The 19,151-nt window shown below is 33.4% G+C and overlaps 3 protein-coding genes across 3 annotated transcripts in view; all 3 read left to right on the top strand.

Moving 5' to 3' along the window:
• Window positions 1-385: 385 nt before the first annotated feature.
• LOC122529311 (CKLF-like MARVEL transmembrane domain-containing protein 4) lies at window positions 386-15,046 on the top strand. The gene is made up of 4 exons (XM_043655310.1): window positions 386-752; window positions 11,650-11,817; window positions 12,122-12,235; window positions 12,453-15,046. Exons 1-4 carry the CDS (start codon window positions 579-581, stop codon window positions 12,534-12,536), a joined length of 540 nt encoding a protein of 179 aa, XP_043511245.1. The 5' UTR covers window positions 386-578; the 3' UTR covers window positions 12,537-15,046.
• LOC122529309 (dynein axonemal intermediate chain 3-like) lies at window positions 8,024-11,334 on the top strand. Its single transcript, XM_043655304.1, is given in 1 exon segment — window positions 8,024-11,334. A coding segment is annotated over 1 exon segment (2,865 nt). The 5' UTR covers window positions 8,024-8,336; the 3' UTR covers window positions 11,202-11,334.
• Window positions 15,047-15,762: 716 nt separating the features above from the next.
• LOC122529312 overlaps window positions 15,763-19,151 on the top strand; it is a 6,012-nt gene continuing 2,623 nt past the window's right edge. Inside the window, exons 1-2 of the mRNA XM_043655311.1 lie at window positions 15,763-15,869; window positions 17,753-17,887. Of these exons, the coding sequence (XP_043511246.1) occupies window positions 17,768-17,887 (120 nt within the window). The 5' untranslated portion in view covers window positions 15,763-15,869; window positions 17,753-17,767. The remainder of the gene's footprint in view (window positions 15,870-17,752; window positions 17,888-19,151) is intronic.

Raw genomic sequence — 19,151 nt, 5'->3', positions numbered from 1 at the left:
TTAAATAACAGATACATAAACGCGCTTCATTAAATTATACAACATTTACACTGCAATAATCATATAATTCCATAAAATACGAGTACAAAAAGTCATATGGTATAATTATTAGATATCCATGATATAATTTTGTATTAAATTATACTGAAACCTAAAATCAGTACAAAGAAGTTTATGTTTGAAGGATATGCAAAATTTGTAGAATTTTTCAAAAAATGACACATAGAATTAATTATATATTTATCGATCGATTGATATATATTTGGTGTGGCTAAAGAGGAACTAAGAACAGCAAAAATGCATGGTTGGCTTCGACTTCGGTTGACAAGTTAAAGAGGGAATTATACAAGGTGGGGGAAAATAGAATACGGTAGGGGAACAGCGGATTGTCCGCTAATACGTAGGTAGTATTCAATGGTGAGGCTTCCGTGCGGGCCATAGTGAACCAACAGGTGTGTTGAGTCCGAACTTGGTCGCGGTACTGGTTACCTTCATTTTCTGTTAGTGTTCACATTTCCACCGGTGTCTCTCTCACTAACAAATATACGTCGTGGTATATTTGCCGTGAAAAATATAATATGATGTCGGAGACCGTTGTGACGATGGATGGTTCCAGCAACAACGCCAGCAACAATCCTCGACAGGTACCCACCGTGAAGACGGAACCGGTTCAACCTAACCCTCTATCGGGCATTACATTGAATGTGTCCTACTTCAGAACGATACCCGGTATCATTAAAATTATACAAGCGGTAAGTATCGATCATTGATCTTCTTCCGATTGCAATATAAAAAATTAATTAAACAATTATGATTAAATATCATTATTAATTAAATACAAGTGCGCAGTGCTGTTTGTAATCTAGAATAGTTGTACAATCACAATGATTGATCAGTGATAAATTTTTTATGCGTGAACAACATTATAAAATGAGTGTATCATAAAATTTATCGCATCAAGTAATTCAATTCTTATATATTCGTATATTTTTTAAACAGTATGATAGATACTATTACTATTACGTAACTGATTCTACAATACATTTATCTCGATAAAAATAGAATAACACATATTAGACGCATGTTTGTTCTACGTTTCAGAGATACATGTATTATTTGTCTCGCGTCAAATCATATATCATGTTTTCCAAACGGTATTACGAAAGTGAGAACAGCACTGTTTTTTAGGTTGACAATGAGTTTTATTTTTTGCGATGTCGCTAATCTCATTGGATTTTGGCAAACATTCATCATCGCTTTGGCGCTACGATCCTTCGTATCTTTTGCACTATATTGTTATTTTAAACATGTATGTTTTTCAACGTTGCGCAATTTTTCCATCTGCTAAACGCGATATATTTTTGCGTGTAATAAAGAGATTCGAAAAGTAAGAGAACATATGTGTAGCTTTTATATTTGCACCGTGACGCTGCAACAGCATAACTGCGTAACGGTAATCTCCTCTCACGGAACGATTAACAAACTATCCTGGAAGAGAAATAATAATTTTCGTTTACAAAATCGGAATGTTAAATATTAATTGCATATGTATATGAGAAAGAGCTTTCTACTTTTTTACAGTTCTGAAATCTTACATTGTTATCATATTCATTATTTCATTTTGGAGTTCAATATATATGTTTCCGCCCTTTTCATTAAAGACTATTACTATTGACAAAATATTAATACACTGAAATGTATTAAATGTATTTTTTCCGATCACAATTCTATAATCTTTAATACTGGTTACATCTTTGGTTTCTACAAGATTTCCTTGAATCTTTGAATCTAACAAATTTATATCTAGTTATAGACATTAAACTTAAGAAATCAAAATGTAAGAAAACAAAAATGTACTTGCTACTTTTGGTTTTTCCGGCTGCGTGATGGATTCGCCATCAAAATCGGCGGTACCGTTAAGTGATCAGCATCGTTTCTCTTTGGTTCACGCACGTGCAGTCAGAGACACGCCCGGTGACGCTTTCCGGTTTATATTCGCTTGTAAATAAAGGTGCGTTGCTTTCGATTGGTGGAAATAGACGAGCTAATTTATCTTGTAAAATATAAGAAATGTGATAAATCCCGATTTTGTAACAGTCCGATTGAATTACAGACAGATAGAAATTAAATATACTACTATACTATTTATTTCACGAGATTTTTTCTATCCTTGAATTACATTTGTCGATACAAAAGTGTGTTATCGATTGCATGTTGTTATGTAAAGCATATCATAAATCATATCATAAATCTCGTATAATTACTAATTTTGTGAATTAAAGACACTATTCACTGTTCGCGACTAAAATATAAATAAAATTTAAGCAGAATTTTATTTCATTCACAAATTTTAGATATTTTTCTCAATCTTTATTCGGTGTATTTTATGTTTAAATTTTATGTTTAAATTTCCCATAAATTTTAAGCAGAAATTTATTCTGTATATTTTTGCATTTTTCATGCATTTCATGCATTTTCGTATGTTTAAATTTCTCATAAATATCCAGGGTTTAAAAATTAATCTTATATCAGACTCCAAAGATACGATTCCAAGTTTTATGGAAATACGTTAAATACTGAAGAGATCAAAAAAAAGCAAATCTGCGAATATCAATGACGTTACGATAGAGGAGAACCGGTTTTTATTAAAATTGATGATCGTGCGTGATTGACCAAAGTCTTGGAATGATTCCCGGTCGGTGGCATAGTTTCGATGCGCTCAACACACGTCCCTATGAACTAGACACACGTTCGATGACCATACATGTTCATCCCGATGACCGGGACCATACGTGGCGTCCCACATACTCGCAGTTCCATCCTACTGCCATACGTCGAGGCCGTACCAACGGTATCGGAACGATTCATTAAAAATTCATGCCTGTCCTTGACTTTTTCTCCAATAATTTTCGTTCTTCTTTCGTTCTTCCACGTGTGCGATTCGAATTAACTTTTATTAAAACTCTTTATATTTCTTAGCTTCGAATTATGTCAAACTATGTTACTACAAACAATTATTATCTTTGATGGATGAATGTACGAAAGTTTCCATAAAGAATATACCAGCGAACTTTTCAGTCGGTTTATATCATGAAACTTGTTATACAAACGAAATTGTCCGGCTCTGATAATTAGTAATGAAATACAAAATTCCGTGCGATATGCATAAATGAGGTATAGATAATCCAGCTAGCATAATGCTATATATCGTGTCATTCACGTGCGTCATATTTATTCTCGTATACATTGCTGTATGTGGGGTTAATCTTACGTTACATACAGTATACTGTTCATAAACAGAATGAATCCAGCATTTTTCAGGGTCGCCTGAATGGTATAGAACCTGTAACTTTTCTAAGCGTTCTAACTAAATACATACTTTTTTTCTTTCTATTCGTTGCAAGTGTAAATCCATAATAGTTTCCTTGTATGTTAATATATTGGTTACCAACAAAGTTACAGTAGTAGACTAAAAAAAATTTAATTAGAGACATTATGAGTGTATTTATATTCTTCACTATATTAGCGACAATAACATATTCTGAATGTATATTTTACATACAGACACCCGTCTATAAATTAGCAAACAATTAATAAATGTAAAATGTGATTAAGATTTACACAGAAAAATTCTGAATGAAACCTGCGCAATTTCTTTCACTTTTTATTGTTGTCTTCGATACAATTTTACGCTTAATAAGAGATTATCCCGTACATTAATCAAATATTATCAGATCAATAGTCCCGTTGATCTGATAATATTTATCGCTATGTCTATCTATATCTTCTATATGTTTAAAGCACTATTGGAGAATTCTGTGGAATCAATGTGTAATATTTGCATTAGTCACTTCAGAAATACTCGACAAATACTCGAAGGACACAAATTTTAGTCAATTTAGAAGCGGAAAGAACGCAAACAATTGTGCAATATCGATTATTACGACGATTGCAAAGTTCTAGGTTCATGAATCCCTGTGGTGTGTAGGCTGTTCATGAAGCATATCGGCTGGTGCAACAAGTTATGCAGTAAACTCAGTAAATGCACGCAAGTATCCACCTTATGCGCAAGGACAAGCCGCGCCTCGTAATACAGAGAGAAAGAGAGAGAGTCTCATATAAATTCTTCCTCCACCTTCGTGAAAGTGCAAGCTGATTGATTAGATTACGCGATGAAGATTAGATGCTTTTTAGATGCTTTTCGTAACAAATAAACGAAAATTAAAAAGACAGACACATTTTTATAAAATAGAATTATTATGCATTTGATAAGAACAACGAATAAAGGTAAAATATAATTCAGAATAAATTACTGTTACTAATGTGATAAAAAATATAACATTTAATAGATTATTAACGTTCATAATGTTCATATTGTGTCTCTTTTATCTGTCACTTTGTATTGAACATTTAATCGATGACCACTCGTATCTTTCTTTCCTTATCAATTTTAGAATCTTGAACGATATCTGCATGTATTATGCTTCTTGCAATCGTGTTGTATGACCCAGTCTCTCAGGAACACAATTCTTACGTTACACCGCGTAGGTGGATGGTTGAGTAAATGATCTATTTGAAAAGCAATAAGCAAGTTGGATTATTAGTCATCTGTAGCTTTTGTCTTTTCTCTGTAGAATGACGTAAACGAATAAAGATGCGATTTACATAGGACGATGAAATATTTATGCGTGCAACATGAGAATTAAAAGAAAACGGTAGGAAATGATTAATTTATACGTTACAAAGAATATTTAGTATTTGATGACATACAATTACGTTCATTCTTATTAATAATACAGTAGAATCTCCCATATCTGAATACTCTAGTATCCAAATAGTCTATTAGGTATCTAATTTAGTGGTAATAAATGTTTCTTTTTGTACTGATTTTATATTATTCCATTTATCTAAAATTCCATGGGAGATTCTATTGTAATTGTATTGAAATAATATAGTAGAACGTCATACATTCACATAGTGCTTGCTTCGGAGCTACATACAATAAATCCGTAACCACTTAACGTTGCTAATTACTCAGCTATTTTTATAATCAATGTCTATTTCATTATGATTGAAGCAGCGTGATAGCGTAAGTTGGCTCACTGGAATTGCGCAATCATTTAGTATATCATAATATTGCATAAATTGATTTATAGATAAACAGAAGGCCTGAACTGCACGCGATTGCCTTTTAAGCACAGAGAAGAAAAATTACAACACTCTCGCGAACTAGCGTAAATCCTCGTAGTTTTGAAACTATTTGTCAATTTGAACGAGTGGAACGTATCAATTTTTGCGAATCGATCGTATGAGTCATGGTTTCCGGTGTTATTGTTATTGGAAACAAAATGCAAAATTAATAGTTTCTTAGAATTTATGAGTTCGAATGACGAATGAAATCGAGTTAGTCGATAAAACGGATCAGTTGTGTGTTGTTGATTGTAAAAGTATTATTTCTGGAAACTTCAGATAAAGCGATGAACATCTTGGAGTCATCACTGTTTTAAGGAGTATACTTACGTCATTTTCCCGACATATATATGTGTCTGTACTGAAGTCTATTGCGATAGTTTCGTAAATGACGAGTTATTAAATGTTGTGTTATTAATGATATTGATGAATTTTACGAGTTTACAGTGTTAAGTCAAATAAGATAATTTATAAAGTTTATCTTTCAAATTTCTTTCATTTAATTTCTCGCTGTTATGCGAGAGAATTTATTAATATTAAAAACTTGTAGAATCTTTACTAAAGCTAAATCAACACTTTTACAGAACTAACAACATTTAGTTATCATAATATTAAAATATTGGAGATATTAAAACATCGTTTAATTTAATAATTATATCTTAATACGTCAACTTATTATTATCTTTGCAACCAAACAAGTTGTTTCCATTGTTATTTATATCTAATCAGAAATTGTTATATCTAATCATAAAATTTTCTACGAAAAAAATGGTATTTGCTTACCATTCAGTGGTAAGTTAGCCTCAAATAAAATACTATAATATTTCTCCTGTGAGTAATTTTATACCAATGCAAATGTTGAATTAAAAAACGATCTGTTTTACGTAACGATAGCATAACGATCATTTTATCAGATTCTCTCGTTAATTTCGATTAATCGACGATTAATTGTGAGGCGGTGAAAACAATTTTAATTTTAGAAATTATTAGTTTAGACTATAAATGGTAGCCACTTAGTAACCGTATTCAGATAACGTATTTGGGTCGTAAGGCTCCTCTTCGAGTTGTCTTATCTATACTGACTTCGCAGTAATTCTCTAGACTTCAACTATAACTAAGCGGTCTTCTACATGCATGGTTGACGATCATGTTACACTTGCATTTGTACAGAATGAGTTCCAGTTGCTGTTGAAACTTTTGAACACGTATATAACATCCGTTTAACATAGTTCTGTATATTTAGCTCGTTGCGTCATATCCGTTCTAAACGATTCTTTCACTTCAGCTTGATAAACTCTTCTAACCCCTGGCGATAGTAACCAAGAATCTAATTAATGTAAGATTCCAGTAACTTGCGTCCTCGTTTATCATCATTGACACGACGATGGGAAGTTAAAACCCACAAGTAGAATGGCTCGTTGGTAATTTTAGAAGAGAACTCGCTCCCTTGAAAATTGTCTTCGTTGCATATTGTCTCGCGTCCATTCTGTATTTCGGCCAATTCAAATTATGACAGATTACAAAAGAATTAATTAAGGTAAAAGATGATTTACTTGAAGTAAAATTATTCATGTTACTTTTAAAATAAAAATGGCACATTATTTCAATCCGTTATCTTTTACCATTACTTTAGATACAATTTGCCCGAATACGATTGTTGGTACTTCCTTAAAACCAATCGCTATAGCAAAAGCATAAAGCTTCTAATTACAAATGCGAAAATCATCGTGTCAGCAAATGCGTGCGCTGTCGCGCATCGATACTGCGATGTTATGTTTCAGTCCGCTGCTCATCAATTGCATATCTGCTGGTTTAAGTGAATGAGATGGTTCGCCGCTATCATCGTTAATGTTATGTATGTATATTAAAAGTGGCATACTACGTTGGCATCACTCCCTCCTATGAGTAGTGCAGAACTCCGACCTATATTTTCTAACAGCTACTTATTCTCTCTGAAGCTATTTTAAGAATCGTTATTCCGTTTCAACCGCATTGACCAAATTGAACAAATACTTCCTAACGAATAGACATTAATAGAAAAAAAAAGAAGAAAAAGAGAAAAACATTCAACTTGTAGATATTTCTAGGCTGATCCGAGCGACTGGGCTGTCGCTAATATTAATAACTTGTACGGTCGTTGCATGGACTATCGATGTTAGGAATTCTTAGTCGAACGTTTATCGCGGTCGACGACGTTTTCAAACGTCGGTGAAAGTGAAATTTTTCATTCGGTGTATGCGGTTCTAACGTTCCAATCCTTCGCACTTTCGCGCCCGTTCACCCTTTCGTACATTCCGGTCTCCACGCATTATGTATACATTCATATTTAAATTTAACGCTAACGCGGCTCACACACTATTCTAAGCTTTCGTAGGCTAAGTGACTTTCGAAATGTTATCGTTGCTGGTTGAAATTCGAAGATTGTTCATAGTTGAAATGTGCAGCGGGGAAGAAATTTGATAAATCAGAATTTCTATTTTTTATCAGGAAACCAGTTGTTAAAATTCAATCGATTGGTGCACAGTACCAAATAGATACTAAGAAAACCAAGTATCAAGATTATTTCAAAATTTAATTAATTAACTAATTAATATGTAATACCAAAATTGTCTTCCTATTTGGTTTCGAGACTAAACTTTCATGGTCTTTAAAATATTGCTTGCATAATTATATTTTTGCTGTCGCAAGATTTCGTTAATCAACTGTTTTTAAAGAATCATATGTTTGAATCTGACAGGTTGTTTTCGTTCTCAATTATGTTTCATTAAATGATAAAATAATATAAAATCTTATAATCTTCATATCATTACATTACAGTATGAACCTTCATAATCAGCCTCCTTATAATTTTGAAAATAATAATTCTCAATAGTTGTACCTATGATTTCTTGCTGACTTTATCAATCCATCAGCTATGAATCATATTTATAAGAGAAAAGAATAATTAATTATTTACTTGAATACCTGGGAACTAGTAATTATGGATTTTTATTCAATTTCATACTTTTATGAATACAATTACAGCCTAAGCAGAACTTGACGTAGAATAATCAAATCCGGTTGGTTTCTAGAATGTAGGAAAGTTTGATCGATGCACGATACCTCCAGTCTAAGCATCGTACCGTACGGTCGTAAAGAAATACGAGATGCGGAGGAAAGGGGTTAAGTATCAGCACGGTTGGACGCTGGTCGACGAAAATATCGAAAATGTGGAACGCGTGAGGCTCGATCCCAAGACGCAACGGGAACTGGGTTGTTTAGTCGGTGAGCACGTGTTTCTGGAATATCCGTGGGCGTACGTGCACCGAGGCGTTGTCACCAAGCTCGCTAGATCGCCTGATTCCTCTTTATCCGTGTTTTGTGAAGACATCGAAATTTACGAGGCTGACACGTTCCTCGTAGGCTACTCATCTACTCAATTGAACTCTGACGAGTTTGTGATTTGTCTGACCGTAAAAGCGAGAAACCTTGTTCGACAACGGAATAAAAATATCACTCGTTTCATTTGGAGCAAAGTTATCAACAAAGTAATAAAAACTGTTAGATCATGGAAGTCCTTGGGAAGTGATTCGGAAGTAGACGAAACCTTTGTGAGGAATTCGAGGGAATTTTTTGAAGTAGAGATCGTTCTACCTGGAAACCATTTGAATTTTTCTCGAACGCTGTGCAACAGAAACGCGAACGACTCTAGAGACAGTTATGCTCAGCTCGTTAACGAAGGCGAGAAATTCGAGAACGTCAATAGAAAATGCATTTGCAGAGCGGTTCAGACGTGTCTGCAACCACGAGAGACATCCGTTCAAACGTGTCCCGAATATCCGAAAAATGCATGGACTCAGTATACGCACGAAGATATTTTGAGCGAGTTCATGGTCGAAAATACTGAGGAGGAAGAAGATCAGTCGAAGGAAGACTCGGAAAAGAACGGCGAGAACAAGTCGCAAGAGAAAGACGCTGCTCAGAACGAGGAAAATGAAGAACTCGGGGAGAAAACAGCTTTGGAATTATTTTTAGAAGCTCGTTCACAGGAGATGATTAGTACAATTAAATGTAACGCGGCTATTAATTTGTATATTGATGACATTGATAGTTTATCCACGGAAAAGGAAGATATTTCAACAATGCTTAAAATATCTGTGTTTCACGAACAGGTATCGTTTGCCGATTTAGATATCATCACAGCTAACAGATACATTTCTGATGTTTCTTTGCATCCCAAATTGACAGAGTACATAGCAATTTTGTACACGAGTGATCCAAAATTTTTGAATAGTAATCAGGAAGATAGATGTACAAAGAAGAATGAGTTTCAGACGAGAGTGCTACTTTGGAAATTAGACGATCCATTTCGTCCAAAACTTGCGCTTCAGGACCACAGGGAAATTTATTCTATTTCTTTCTGCCCTCACGACGATAATCTGTTAATAGGAGGTTGTTCAACCGGTCAGTTGGTTATTTGGAATATCGAGGATTTTTTGAATAATCGTGACAATAGAAACTTGAAACTCGGAACACTGACGCGAGACACTCTACCAGTGTTTCGTCCGATCCTTGTTTCCGACAAACATCGCTCTCATCACCTACCTGTTCGAAAGATTCAGTGGATACCGGCCAAACACGAGACAGAGCCAAATGGAAACTTGACAAAGTCGTCACTCTCGTCCGGTATGAAGCTTCTGACTGCTTCTGAAGACTGTACGGTGGCTGTTTGGAATATTTCTGTCCTCTCGAGACCTTTTACTCAAGGTGCCGACGATTCTGACGAACCTCTTCAACCAGATTCTCGCATGAAGATCCAATCTTCCAACGAGAACTCACAATTCACTCCTTTGTGTTTCTGCTTTCCGTCCGTCACTGCACAACGCGATGAGAGCTCAGCAGACGGGAATAAGTATGACGCAACGGAGAAAGATCGTGCAACAAAATATCTGTGGATAGGTTGTGCAGAAGGGCTAATAACGTGTACGTGGAAAAACACATTGGAGAAAGATTCAGACATTGTGAGATGTGCTTACGCGCACAACGGTCCCGTGACAGAGATCACGCGATCGTTTTATCTTCAGAACGTACTCTTGACGATCGGCGGACAAGTGTTTGCCATTTGGAGCGACGATCACGTTGACGCTCCCCTATTCTGGAGAAGAACATTTTCCTGATATACAAGCTGTTGTTGGGCTAACGAACCTGGTGTATTCTTGGTCGGTAGTCAAGACGGGAATCTCGAGATATGGAATATAAAAAACGATTCTAATCAGCCGATATTTACTCAAGTCGTATCGTTGCAATCGATTAGTTGTCTGACTTTGTTAGACTCACCTGTATTAAGTGACGGAGGTTTCAAAATGATAGGCGTAGGTGACGGCGGAGGATTGTTTCGTGCGTTTGCAGAACCAGACGTTTCACGTGATGAAAGTATGGTCGGGAAAATGGAGTGGTTTGAGGAATACGTTTGGAGAGAAACGCGGAAAAAGAAGCTTTTCGCCAGCTGGCAAAGTGATTTTCTAGCTAATGATCCGGTTGTGGTGGCGAAGAGATTGGCTAGGAAAGAGGAACAGGCTAAAAGAGAAGCTGAAGAGGCGAGGGAAAGATTTAGGAGAGAACAGGAGGAGCGTTTGAGGCTGCAAGCGGAGAAAAGGGCGAGGAGCGTACCGATTCCGAAAGACGTTGCTTGGAAGTCGAAGGAATTCGATAGGATGAAGAAGGTTCTTTTAAGTAAAAAGAATTTGGTCCCTTCGGAGCTTGAAGAAAAACGGATTCCTCTCGTTGCTCTGCAAGCTGAAAAAGAGGCGAGGCTGCGGAAAGTTCGAGATAAGATCGATCATAGGAATGATTATTTTTTGAATGCATTGTCTGCGAAATTTTCGAAACTTCTCGAACCGAGAGTGGAAGATTTAGAATTTAAGGAATCTATCTCGGTAGAACGTGGAAAATCGGTGGAATATTATGTTCGGAAATTTGACGAGATACGATGTAAAGCTAATGAAATGTTAGCAAATAATTTAGCTTCTTGAGCTGTGCAAACGTTTTTTTTCCTATTTGCATGCAAAAATGGAAATAACGGTAAATTAAATCTTATTATATAAACATATTTATGATGACTCTTAAACTGTAAACGTAGATCTTTGACGTTAATAAAAATTGAAATTAAAGATTCAAATTCAAATGATTTTGAACATTTTCACCTGTCGTAAAATATATCATAGATGATAAATATTTCACAGAACCACTTGTATTATTTATGATATGCTTTGTTATAGTATTTGAACACTGAAAAACTCGTAACTAAACCCATCGCATTGTACCAGTTTCATTCACAAAGTTACAAGAATTTAAAAAATATCAACTCCCAGTGTATCTCGTCCACAGCGTATCATTATTATTAAATATTTCATCCACGGAAGTATTAAAATTCCAACTCGATACTGAAAATCATTTAATTAAAGGAATAATTTGTTTCAGGGTCTTGGTATAATATCTATGGCATGCGCCTCACCGGCACTGGTAAGTGGGACTCATTGGTTCCTATTTGTCGCTGTAACAGCTTTCATCGCCACTCTGGTATGGTGTTTCATATATCTGCTGTCAATTCGAGAGGCACTTAAGCTACCTATAAATTGGATTTCATCGGTAAGTAAAACTTTTAAAACAATTCTTAAGGCGGAATTTTCTATAAGTGTCAAACGCACGCACGTCAGATGCACTTGTAGATAAATTATGGAGAGATAGTAAGATAATCTTGTAGATAAATTTGTAGATAAATTACAATTAAATGTCGTGTTCTCTTTAATTACAATTAAATCTCGTGTTCTTCAAGCAGATTTTGATCTAGTCGGAAAATTTTTGACGCACACGTCGAGAATACATAGAAAATTTCGCCTTTGTATTATGAACGTAATTTTACCTCGTACCTGTAAGGCATTTTTAATTTCAGGAATTTATAAATACAGGGATATTCACCTTCCTTTATCTGATTGCCTTTATAGTTCAGTTATCTGTTTGGAGCTCATATACAGGTTCACATGTTTCGAGGAATATTGCTGCAGGGGTAAGAACAAGAGTATACCTTAGCTATGAAAAGAAGAAATTCGATACCAATTCTGTAGTTTTATGAAATTTTAGAAAAAATTTATGATATAAATCATTGCTTGGTCCTTAATGAATTAACGATTCGGTGGAAGTCGTAAAACCGATTTTCACCTATTAACGAGCGCGTCAAATCGACGACGAACACGATAATAAAAATTCCTTTACTATTTGCGCAGACCTTTGGAATCTTCAACACGATAGCGTACGCTGCCGGAACGTATTTCCTCTACCTCGAGTACAAGAGCAGCAACACGCAGTGAAGAAAAGCAGAGGATACTCGTAGAGACGCCAAGGTACCTGAAGAGCACCTACGACGAAGCTACTACACTCTAAGTTTTTGCGATCGTTCGTTCTACGAGCAACAATAAGATCGTAGAGAGACCAAAGGGTCGAAGCTAGTCCAACCAGGCCCTTGTCCATTCACGTGTGTAGTAGCTTAACGAGAGACTCTGTAATATACATACGTGCCTTAAAAATATCGATCGAGTGGCCGATCACATTGCTAGATCGGCGGATGTTTGCGAATATTACGGTTTTCTGGGATCATGCTCGCTAAGAATAATCGGAGAACAAAAGCGAATAGTAATGATCAGATTAATATTGAAGCGAAACTATCGATACTGGTGCACAAATTACGATGTCGTGTTGTGTATTATTTAAGATATAGATACGTTTGATGTTTTTGATACTCGTTTCATACTTGTATGAAAGTATTGATATTCATTCACATATATGAAGATAAAAGCAATTAATTTGATCAATTGCAAAGTGTAATGATTCCTTTCAGTAATATGAAAGTCTACATACATATATCTGTAAATTTCAAATATTTCAAGAAACTTTCAACATTTTACAGATGCTAGTTTATCTATCTATTGAAGTTATACAAATTTTAAAACAATAATGATGTTTGCTTGCTGAAATACTTGCATAAATTAGAACAAAATACCGCGAGATCAATTACTGTGAATACATTGTTTTATTGTAAATAAATGTATGTATATTAATGTGTCTTTTGAAACAACTATATTTTAAAAACTTTGACTGATAACTAAAATATCGAAAATCGTTCCTTTTCTGTCTTAAATATTTGAAATTTGATGGATGTATGCACACTTTTGTCACTGTCTACGTTTCTACAGTTTAAAAAATATTGGATACAAATTATTAAAAAACATTTGCCGAAGTCTCAACACATCAGCAGAAGTATCATATTTATATCATATTTTACATAGTCAAAAACACTGAAATCCTTCGAGTATAAAATATTATTCTGTTTGTTCGAATTACAGGGAAATATAAAGTCAATTGTTTCAATTTACTTGTACGAAAGATTTCAATGCTTTTGAATACCTTCAAATATTTGTGTTTGATCGAAAATATTTCGAGGTATATTTTTGATGTCGATCCAACATGTGACAGCATGAATATCTTAACTTAACTTAAAATTTCAATAATATCTTATTCTTTCCATTGAATATTTATTGGAATTTATGGAATATCATCAATAATATCGATATTTGTCTGATCACTATAATTCACCGCTGGTCCAGGACGGGTTATTGCGCCGAAGAGATGTCAACGATTCCTCAAGGTTTCTGTTTCAATGAGATTCGTGGATTCTCTTCGTTACGCGGTTCAACTTTTTTCACTGTACAAACAGATATACATACATACATGTTAAATAAGAAAGGCATTAGCAGACGTTACTCATTAAAAGTAAACTGTGCTTCGAAATCGATGAAATCCATATTGGATGTCGAATGTTCGTTTTTGGATGGAATTGAATTGTTATATTTTGGTCGTTAATGTACCTTACGCGGCACTTCCCGTCCACAATTTTCTAACCGTACCTTTCTCGCATTACCGCGATACTTTTTATTTATATCGATACACGCATTAGTTACTATCAGACCGCGGATTTTTATGCAAATTCATATTTTTTCGAAGGTAATTGAAGAAATAGGATCTAGACATAGATTTGTTTCACCTACAGTAATTATTGCATTTTGGATGTTTTATACATTTTTGTGTATTCTATATTTTCTCGTATCCTCGGACCGCGAATGACAGATGTTTGAATACACTCGCCTTTACTTTGTTAATTTTTTATAACTGTCGTCTCAAATTCACAATCTGTTACTATAGTTACGTATCATTTTACAGTTCTATGTTTTAATTTAATCGAAACTTGGTAATTAAAATTAAAAGAGAAAGTCTCTTTTTTCATACCAGTTGAAAAATTATCGTATAAATTGAATTTTTGTTTATTAAATTTCTCTTGGTTGAAAACTTGATAAAACGAAACCTTCATAATTCGAAGATTTTTTTCCCTCTTTCTTTGAGATTTAACTACTGAAATTGGACTGTATAATACATATACAATTCCTTAGTAATCTTAAAATGAGAAATTGATTACTATGAGATCCTGCATTCATCGATTGCAAAAGTTAAAGGAGCATTTAAATTTAAATCACAAGTTAAATTTCCCACAATTGCATAAAAATCCGCAGTCTAGTTATTATACGTTTATATATATATATATACATATCTGTTTTATATAGATAATATATTTGCACAAACTGAACGCTCTACATCGTTTTCTTTTTTTCTTTCCTCTCTATTTTTTATTTGTCTCTCACTCATAAAAGAATTCTTATGTAATTTACATACGTTCATTGATGTTCGTTGCTACGTGAATGACAATTTTTGAATACATTGTACTTTTTTTCTGTATACATTACCATTGAAATACATGTTCGTTTTTTGACATTGTCTTTGAAATTTCTAACATTATTTCACATCTCCTCTTACTTGATTGTCGGTGACTCAAGTAGAAGAAATTATAGAAACGTCTTAATACATCATAGCTTCTCTGTAAGATTATAAACGTCGGTAAAATGGCTATATTAACCATTAAATTGTTAAAAAAACTGTGAAATAATCCCAAAAAGTTGCAGTCAGTTTTTTTAATACCAGTTGATCTACGTTTAAATTATAAATCTTGTGTCAGATAAATGAAAGTGCAAAAGATAAGAAAAAGTCCCAGTCAATAAAGAATACGAATTCATGAAGCGTGCACAACAAAAGACAATATATAATAATAAAAATGATCAAAAATTCCAAGAATAATAAAAGACATCATTAAAATTCAATCAATTATTCCAATAAATGCCTAAATTATTTGGTATTTTACGTAAATTTGTGACTTTGCATCTTCTTACGTTCTTTCTCTTTCTTTGTTTAAGTGTTAGTACATGTACAGATTAAGTTGCATCGATTAATGGATAAAAAAATATATCGTTTTACTTAAAAAAAAAAAAAAAATATGAAGATGATAGAGTGGACAAAACCTACAAAGAAAAATCCTTACTACCATATCATGGACAAAAATAACGGAGATATTTAAGGTGGAAAAAATTATCGAGACACCCTGTATATGTAATACGTGAGTGCCACACGTCCTTTCGGTACGAAGACGGATTCAACTATGATATCAGCAATGACGTCACTTCTGGTATCGCGTGGTAAATGTGCACTGTACATTTCAGTCATCCGCAGACGCTCAAGGCGGGATCACGTACCTTATTAAGGTCAGTGTGAGACTTGTATACACACATCCCACCTACTATATAATATTGCCGGCTGTGAATTGTGAATCGGTGTAGTACAATTTCGTCGACACACATTTTAATAATATAATTTCTTATCGTCGGTGTTATTTTGCAGTATGCAAAAATGTATAAAACATCGAAAATAGAGTAGATACTTGTTGCAGGAAATTTATGCTTAGGCATCATTTATTTAATTGTACTTAAAAAAATATGAAAGTGCATAAGAATTACTAGTAGGCTGTGGATTCTTCGGGAAATAAATTTTAAATTTGGATGGCAACAGATGTTATAGAAAGTTGTATTTTGGATATTTTTTATGTTTTGTATATTTTTGCACATTACATGAGTCGTATACATTACGTGCGTTGTATTTTAGATATTTTACGTATTTTATACTGAATCTTTTTATACATTTCGTAGAACATGCAGTGTATACATTTTTGCTCCTTCAAAGTTCACAACAGATAATTTATAAAAATCTACGATCTATATATTATTTGAATAGCTTGATCAATGAAAAGAAAGACAAAAATTTAAAAGTATATTTGTCGAAACTCAAATCAATCGCATTTCAGTAATTTGAAATTGATTCGCATTAAGCTTCGTGTTAGATATTATTCTTATCTTAAATTTTTTAGAAACGTGACGAACATCGCTATGTTTGTTCGTGGAATTCGATTGTTTTTCATTATGATTTCTGCAATTACAAGAATAACGAGATAAACGAGTTAAGAATAAGAGTTGACAGAAGTTTCGAACGATTATTCAGCACCGTTATCATATTATTTTTCTTAGACACGCTTTCATTTAAAAATAACCGATGACGAAATTTCCTACGTGTTTATTCGTAGCCGCGCTAATTCGGGTGTATTCGTAATTCGAATTTCTCAAAAAAATATCGGCCTGTGGTGAATGAACTATGAAAATTAATTCATATACGAAATGTTCATCACAGTTACTTTTCTAGAAAAATTTCTTTTTTAGAAAAATTTCTTTTCTTTCATTACTGTCGTGCATTTAAAGAAAATTTCTCCTCATTTATTACGTTAAACAGACATTCATTTTATATTTAGTTGTATTATTTTTATTGGTCTATTTATTTAACTTTCAAATTGAGTTATGTACAATGACTATTGTCTCATAATTTATACGAGATTATAAAAATTTTCGAATATTTAATTCTATTTTGTATCAATGATTGAAGTTAAATGAAACTAACGTTCAAAAAATGATTCTAACATTCAGTGATATCACTAAAAGTTAAATTAAATTAATTATATTTGTATTTCATTAATTCATTAATTGTGTAATGATATTCGTGTCAACATCAAAATGTATCAATTATATTTTGTGACAGTTAAAATACAAATTAATTAATTATATTCTGGTGTAATGAAAAAGACACAACGTTTATTATGTCATTTTTATCTATCTTTTTCTTCGGTATCTTTAAATACCGAAAGGGAAAGTCGAATCCCGACAATCAGGACGTGTTATTGATCCGTACCAAACATTAAGGGTGCTCCGAAACGAGAACAAAAACGAAAGTGAAAGCATCGGCAATTCTTTTTCTTTTTTCATACATTACAATCGCACATTCTATTTTTATTCATCACTGCGCTTGCACGTAACATGATACATGCAAAAATGAAATTAGTATAACACAAGTGCAAGTCTTCTTGGAATAAATAAGAAGCTTTGTGAAAGGGGAGAGCCTGTTGATGAAATGTAGGTTACGCCTCGAAAATTTCTATCCTTGGCCTTCTTTCTGTCCAGGGACTCCCCTGGACATTTAAATATATATTCCGCAGTTGTGTTTTTCACCAGACAATTATAATTGTGTGATTCTTTCAAAATTTCAGAGAGCGAAGAAGGAAATGACAATGTCACACTCAGTGACCATTAGAACTCAAACAGTAACGAGCAGTTCCACTGCAATTATTGTCAACACCGGTTACTTAAAATCATGGAGTGGTCTGTTTAAATTACTTGAATTGGTAAGTATTTTGATTGACATTCGAATATTTTAGTTGATTTTTTTATCATTAACAACAGAGTATAGAGTATAAGTTAACAATAGAGCGAAGAGTATAACTGGATTAATAACCATGAAAAATTATCGATACTTTAAACTGTTATAACTTAGTAAGAATCTATTTGGTCTCCTCTGATGATTCTGAATCTATTTTTTCAACAGATGTTTTTACATCAAGCAGCAGAGAAAGAAAGTGAAGAAAAGTAAAAGATACTCTTATTTGTGAAAATTGTAAAAATTCAAACGCTTCTAGAAACATTGAAAAAATTTTTCCACAATTAAATCTGCAATGATCTTGAAGATACAAATTTCTCCTTTACAATGACATTATAAAGTTTGCTATATGATTTTTCTCCACCATTTTATTGAATTTTAAACTAAAGTTAGATAACGAAATGTTAGGATCTCTTGGATTTTTAGGTCGTCTAATCTTAATCGAAGTTCAATATAATAGTTCAAAAAAAACATACAGCAAGTTTTATGGGGTCATTATAAAGGGGAAACTTCAATCTTCAAGATTATTATAAATCTAATTACAAAAAGAATTTTTTAATGCTTTTAGAGACAGTTGGATTTTGACAATTTCTAAGAATAAAAGTATCCTTACTTTCCCATCTAACACATGGTGAGAAAACATTCCTGAAACAAAACTAATTTGGTGGTGTTAAAGTAGAATTTCTACGCTTTCAAATAATACCAACTAGAATGAATGATTTTGTACTGCAAAATTATAACAGTTTGAAATTTTTAATAACTTTTCATCGTTGATGATTCAGTTTTGCTCTTCACTATAAATATTCGAATGTTTTAGCATTTGTATTATCGATTAAAGATATACACTGTTTATTTTCGTAACATATTATTTATTTTACTAGCAATTTTCCGCCAAACTTGCAAAAAATTAAATATTATTTGAGTGAAAGTTTCGATCTATTCACCGGAATTTGAAAATCATTATTTAATCGTACATTAGATTAAATGAAATATATGAAGAAAGCTTAAGGTTCAATTAATAAGACGCAATTATAAAAGTTCACGAATTAATCCTCCTAATTAGTTTTTTTTGCAAATAAAAGTTTAGTCAATTTATGGACATTCAAATGCTAGCGTCGCGTAGCGGTGAAACGGTGGAACTAAAATCTGTTGCTGTCCTTGTCTAATATTGTTGCTCTCCTTGTTTACCACACGTATATGTCTGTCCTTGTTCCACGGTATTGCCCTCTCTG

The sequence above is a fragment of the Frieseomelitta varia genome, unplaced genomic scaffold, assembly GCF_011392965.1.
Source record: "Frieseomelitta varia isolate USP_RPSP 00005682 unplaced genomic scaffold, Fvar_1.2 scaffold_285, whole genome shotgun sequence".
Classification (NCBI taxonomy): domain Eukaryota; kingdom Metazoa; phylum Arthropoda; class Insecta; order Hymenoptera; family Apidae; genus Frieseomelitta; species Frieseomelitta varia.
The sequence above is the reverse complement of the archived record's forward strand: the minus strand, read 5'-3'. Positions and strand labels throughout refer to the sequence as shown.

Excerpts from the sequence above, each read along its gene's own strand:
- LOC122529311 (XM_043655310.1), top strand. The coding sequence starts at position 579 with ATGATGTCGGAGACCGTTGTGACGATGGATGGTTCCAGCAACAACGCC. Across the intron at positions 11,818-12,121 it reads CTATAAATTGGATTTCATCG|GAATTTATAAATACAGGGAT; the intron begins GTAAGTAAAACT and ends TTTTAATTTCAG. Across the intron at positions 12,236-12,452 it reads CGAGGAATATTGCTGCAGGG|ACCTTTGGAATCTTCAACAC; the intron begins GTAAGAACAAGA and ends CTATTTGCGCAG.